Raw genomic sequence first — 6,240 nt, forward strand, 5'->3', positions numbered from 1 at the left:
GTTTTAACTTGTTGCCATCTGCTGAGACAAAGTCGCTATTCATGGAGAAGGTAATTCTAAAATGGTAATTTCAGATTTCTCTGAAAGGTGTGTAAGTATTAACAAGCATCTATAAAATGGTATTTTATGATAAAGTTCTTTGCACCTCAAAGTCTAACACTTTGTGATAGTTTTGGTATGAGATGGGAATAACAGTAAAACTCCAAGGAAAGATTTTTTTTTTTAAAGTGTATACTGGGAATTTAGTCTATGCCTGGTCTTGTACATATATTATGTCATTGATTATTTGCTACAACAATTTGAAGTAGATATTATTATCCATATTTTATGTTTGAACCATAACTTCAGAGTTTAAATATTTCTGAGCTTACACAATTAGCAAATGATAAAGCTGGTTTTTAGACTCAGCCCTGTCAGATTTCAAATCCCATGATCTTTCTACCTCATTCTGTGACCTCTTTTAGCTTTTGCCTCATCTAAAATGACTTGAAATTGTCTTAAGTATGTTGAACAATTTCAAGTTAATATCTCTATTCAACACAGAAATTCCTTTATTCCACATCTCTGCTTTGTTCCCAAATGGATTTCCCCCTTGACAGCCATCCCTAACTCACTCAACTTCTCAAGAGCAGCCTTACTTACAGTCTAATAAAGTGCAGTGCTATGTTTCTCTGAGTATTTCATAGAACATTTATTTATCAAAATGTGAGTAACTTTCAAGTAAAACTATAGCTTAAAATATTGTTAAACATAGGATGCCCCAGAACACCAACAAAACAATCTGTCATGAGGCAAAGATAACCTTACCCTTACTTTGGTAAGAAAAGTGCTGTTTTACCTGTAGAGTGCCTCTGAGGGAAAAACACAAGGTCGGAATCTTTAAAGATAAGGTTTAGGGGTCTAGTTTAAGGAGAGCTTTATTAGGAATAGGTAAGATTCATGATTTAAGAGTTTAGGAGGGAAAGGTTCTGAGTCTTGGAGAGAAAACAATTGATGCCACTGAAAAGGTGAACAGATTAATATTTGTTTAAACAGGTTTGGGGCAAATTCCTGAAGTAACAAATAATTACTTGAAACATTTATTTTCACGGGCAAGAATTTCCCAGAATAGTAAAGTCACATTAGTGTAGACAGTAAGTAGTATTGTTGTAAATGCTTTCAGTTCTCAAATTTCCTCTGTTGCAAGATGTCACATAATCTTTATTTGCTGGAATCATTGTGGCTTTCCATTTTATTATATATAATATGGAACTAGTAAAATATTTGACACCCTTTTTATCTCTGCTTCAGAATCAGTGTTTAGGTCTAGGGTTCTACTTTGGGAAATATTGCTCCATTGTATCCAAATCTTTTATTATTATTATTATTATTATTATTATTATTAGTTCTCTTAAGCATTTTATAAGTTCTTGTGTCTAAATTTACTTGTTTTTCTACAAATGTACAGATGAGGTCTTATTAAATTATATTTTAAATTTATCTTTTTTTTTTTTTTTAATTCTAGGTACTGAGGTTGAAGACCTACGTGAAGAGCTAGGTAAATCCTTTTTCAAGGATGTGTTCCTTTCTTTTTTCTTCAGAACCTAGCATACTTTTTACTTTGTTCAGTGTTTGTCTCTTGAAAACTTGCAAAATTGAGCCTCGAGAAAGGCAAAAAGGGACAACAAACCCCTAAGTTTTAGGGGTCCTCAGTCATATTGTTAGATATGGGTCATTTCCTTCATTTCCACACTGAAATATTCTGTGTCAGATATGTAAATAGTGTCCGAACATCAGCAGATCATGGCACCCTATTGATTTGTAAATGCTGTTCTCTAAATCACAGACTAATAATTGAACAACACAAATCGCTTTTGTTTGTAAGGGCATTATCTCCATTGACATTTAACTAATTTGAATGCAATCATAAAGATACTCTTTAATTTAACTAAAGTACTTCTATTATTCAACCAGCAAGTTTACAATTGCACCTTATTTATATACTGCACTAATGCTTCATTCTTTGGTTATCAAAGCCTTGATATCTGTTTAAATGGTAAGATGCCTCAGAGTAGATGAAATTTAAAGCCATTATTAGCTTTACACACTCCAAATGAAAAATTTGAAGTCAGTTTTAACGACAAGGGAGAGAGTGTGTGTAGGAGGGAGGATGTTAGAAAAGACCATAGTACATGAGAGAGCTAATGAATTATAAGTTATGTCACCAAAGAAATAGCAAATTGAATAAATGAGTCAACTAAAACTTTTGCTGCTTAAAGAAAACCTTTACATGTTTAATGATTTTCCCCAGTTCGTGACTTGTCAATGATCCTTCCTCTCAGGTTATGATGTCATTGAACACGTTATAGTTTTTTGTTGTTCTTTCTTTGCAGAAGTCCCTCAAGACGAAGAGGAAGAATCCCAACTCTTAGGTGAGTTATTTTGAATTCAATTAACTTATTTAGAATTTTTCTAAATGGATTCTAGGAACCTCTGGTCACCGTTTCTACAATTTTTACTGTAATTTAGAAACTCATGCTTAACCTTTAAGATTTTCTTTCTCAACCATTCCATATAGTTTAATATTATTAGTTCCATATTGCAGAAGGAGCACAAAAGACCAAAAAAAAAGAAGAAAAAAAGAAATGATTTGCTTTAGATTTAAGGGTTCTCTTCGGTCTAGAAAATGTGGTCACTGCTTTCCTTCTGATTTTTTTTCTTGCCTAGGTTACCTGGCCTTGGCTGTTTTTCTAGGGGTATGCCTATGAGGATTCCTGGTGGGGAAATGCTTTGACTATCCATATGCTCTACCCCAATATTATTTCAATAAAATTTAATACTGAACAATAACCATGGCAGGGTCCTATTCTTGGTAGCAAGTATACAAAGATAAATGTCCTTTAGGAACTCAGGCTCTAATGGAAGGTTTAGCTTGGCCATAATGATGATGACTATCAGAAAAGTGGCAAAAGAAGGTATGATGGAAGCTCAGAGCAGGGGGGCAAAGGGAAGGCCTCCCACAGGAGATGCCATGTGACCTGGACCTTGGAGAGTGGAGGCATCGGGGGAAGCAGAGTGAAATGCACAGCTACATCTGTGCATATAACATATTATTTCAATGGTGTAGGAACACAGAATAATTCAGTAACGTTAAAGTGATTATAGGAAGATAAAGCTGGAGATGTGGGTTAGTTACAGATTGTAAAGGATGTTGTACAGGGGAAGCTGAATTTGTAATTTATTCTACGGGCAACAAAGAGATTTTTGAATAGAAGGGTGACACAGCCATTTCTCTGTTAACCTGGCAACAATGAGGAGCAAGCAGCTTGAGGTCACATGCTGTGTCTTTTAAGCTTGAGCTCTTAGTTTCTGACGTAAGGCACAATACAGCATGTGTATAAACAATATGTGTTGAATCCATAAGAGAATGTTTGTAAAAGTGATGGCCATGAGATCATGAAGAAATGATTGAAAGTTAATGCAATAGATGGGACTCAAGTACAGGTCCCAGAAATTTGCAAAAGGAAACAACATAAGGTGAAAGTATATTTACTTATACTTTCTGTTTGTCTACAGACTTAACAGTTTGTAGAAGGTGCTAGAAGAAAACGGAAAGAAGGTGTTATATGATTTATCTGCCATTGGGAAGGCCAACGTGGTTGATAATTTCCCCCTGTTCAATAGATTTCTGCCAAGATATCATGTATACGAGGATCTATACCAGGAGTGTCCAAACTGCAGCCTGTGGGCCAACTGAGGCCCGAGATCCATTTTTTATTGGCCCGCAGCAAATTCCAAAAATACATTTAGTTTGCTTAAATAAACCAGGTGAGGCAATACGTACTTCACCTCGAGTGAGTGGCCCGGCTGTTTGTATATTTTACCGCATATGGCCCTTGGTGAAAAACGTTGAAAAAAGTTTGGACACCCCTGATCTATAGGTAGATACAGTGACTCCATCTTGTGGTTTCTCTCAGACATCATGAGAGAGCTGATGGTTTAGATGATTTCATATATATCACGGCAAATTCAGGATAGATGGCAATATAGAATAGTGGCAGAAACATCAGAAAAAGGGAGAGTAAATGGTGATGGGACAAACAAGAGCTGCTAAGCTAAGCATACACACTCTGAAGAGGCCAGGATTTCTCTGCCCCTCCTTTTCTAGGCACCGGTCACTATCTAGTACCATTCCAACCAGTAATACATTACTTCTAATTAAACTGAGTCTACAGTAGGTTCCATACTTGCCTCATTTAAGTTTATGGCTAACCTCTTTTTTCCTTGTTTCTTTCTGAATCTGTGTTCTCTTGATTAAGCAGATACTGAATCACCTGAAGAACACTCAGAGGGATTGCGAGATAAATCTCAAGGAGAAGAACATGGAGGTCAGCATGGCAATAAGGGCAAAGATGGGGAAAAAGACCACGGTCAGCCTCGCGAACGTCACAGCCAGAAGGACCAGGAAAGCTCATATAGAAGAGCAAGAAGAGATATCCTAAGTGTCCAAGATGGTCAAGATGGCCAAAGTGGCAAAGATGGTCAAGATGGCCAAAGTGGCAAAGATGGTCAAGATGGCCAAAGTGGCCAAGATGGTCAAGATGGCCAAAGTGGCCAAGATGGTCAAGATGGCCAAAGTGGCCAAGATGGTCAAGATGGCCAAAGAGGCCGTGATGCTCAAGGTGGCCCGCGTAGCCGAGGTCGCAGAGGTGAACCGCGTGGCCAAGGTGTCCATAGAAGCCAGCGTGGAAGAGATGGCCGGGATGGTCAGAGAGGTGACCAATGACAAGGAAAACCAACTAAAGATGGCTTCCAGTGATTCCCTAGGTATTAACTGCATTTTTATTCATATATCTAGGGAATTTTTCTTAAAATTTTTAACTCTTCTTTTTCTTTCTGTTCATTTCTCTTGTTTTTAATGTTGACTTTTGTTTTCAGTCTTGACACTCTTAAACTCTTTATTCAGATTTGTCCTTGCCACGATTCTCCTTGCCTCAACCTTGCACATAGAAAAGCTCTTCCATTTTGAGAAGAGCACGTGTTATTTCCACCTTTGGTTTTTGGGATTTTAATTTTTACTCCCTTATTCTTATATTAGCCTATAACCTCCCCAGTTTCTACGTTCCCTCCCCTCCCCTTCCTCTCTCTTCCCTTTACATTCCCCTCTGCTGGTCTCTTCTTCCCCCTCCACCTCCCACTCTTCCTTCTTCACCTCTATCTCTTAATGTAATGCGATGTCTTATAATGAGACTACTTAATAATAGAGATATGAGGCATAGATCATGCTCAGGCCAAGCTACTTCTCTCTAAACTCTTTCTCTTTGTTTCAGAATTGATAGAAATCAACTGGGGACCATCAACTTTTCAGTGGTGTGAACTTCTTGGCCTTTCCTTTCCCCAACTTTAAATCATCAATAAAGTCATCAGCATTAAACATTGGCTCTTGTTTTCCTTTTAGGGTTATGGTTCTCAGTCAAGGGACAAGAGGGACAGGCTGGGAGGTACAAAGCTCTGATTGGACTCCAAATGTTCTGTATTATGCAGCTTTATAGGTAGATCAGCTTTTCATAATTTTGTGAGGACTTAACTACCAGTATCTCGGAATATGATCTTATTTGGAAATAGGGTTGTTGCAGATGTAATTAGTTAAGATGAGCTCACATGAGAGTAGGGTGGGCCCCTAATCCAGTATGACCGGTGTCCTTGTAAAAAGGGTAAATTTGGACATACACGTGCACAGGGAGAACACCGTGTGAAGATGAAGACAGAGATTGGGGTGCTGTAACAAAAGCTAAAGAGAACCAAAGATTGCCAGCAAACCACCAGAAGCTAGGAGAGAGGCTTGGAACAGATCTTCCTTATAGCCCTCAGACTGAACCAGCACCTTGATCTTGTGATAAAATAAATTTCCATTGTTTAAGCCACTTGGTTTATAGTACTTTGTAACAGCAACCTTAGCAAACTAATACAGTGAGAAAATTTACTTACCAGATTTTTTAAATGAACAAGCACACATAGACTAATTACAACACACTTACTCCATCTACCTCCAAAGCTTCTGAGTGGAGATCAACAGAGAGAGGTGTGAAGTATCTTAGTTGGTTGGCTCAGGACAGTCAGGCTAGGAGTTGTGCCTAACCTGGAAGCTCTTTGTTTCTCTGAGTGCCAAAATTTGATTATGGAGAGTCACCCATCGAATGCTGGCAGCCCAAGAAGATTGACTATGAAACTAGGTGAGGATAAAAATGAAGGCTCTAAGGG

At 37.9% G+C, this 6,240-nt stretch overlaps 1 protein-coding gene across 16 annotated transcripts in view; it reads left to right on the top strand.

Annotated features, from left to right (window-relative positions):
• Positions 1–5,432, top strand: part of LOC109454273 (uncharacterized) — a 121,482-nt gene extending 116,050 nt beyond the window's left edge. For all 16 annotated transcript variants that reach the window (XM_088797999.1, XM_088797984.1, XM_088798003.1 and 13 more), the window contains 4 exons: positions 1,505–1,537; positions 2,373–2,411; positions 4,302–4,806; positions 5,310–5,432. In XM_088797999.1, coding sequence (XP_088654125.1) covers positions 1,505–1,537; positions 2,373–2,411; positions 4,302–4,765 — 536 coding nt within the window. In that variant the 3' untranslated portion in view covers positions 4,766–4,806; positions 5,310–5,432. The remainder of the gene's footprint in view (positions 1–1,504; positions 1,538–2,372; positions 2,412–4,301; positions 4,807–5,309) is intronic.
• Positions 5,433–6,240: the final 808 nt, after the last annotated feature.

The sequence above is a fragment of the Rhinolophus sinicus genome, chromosome 1, assembly GCF_057876585.1.
Source record: "Rhinolophus sinicus isolate RSI-liver-muscle chromosome 1, RSI-T2T, whole genome shotgun sequence".
Taxonomy (NCBI): Eukaryota; Metazoa; Chordata; class Mammalia; order Chiroptera; family Rhinolophidae; genus Rhinolophus; species Rhinolophus sinicus.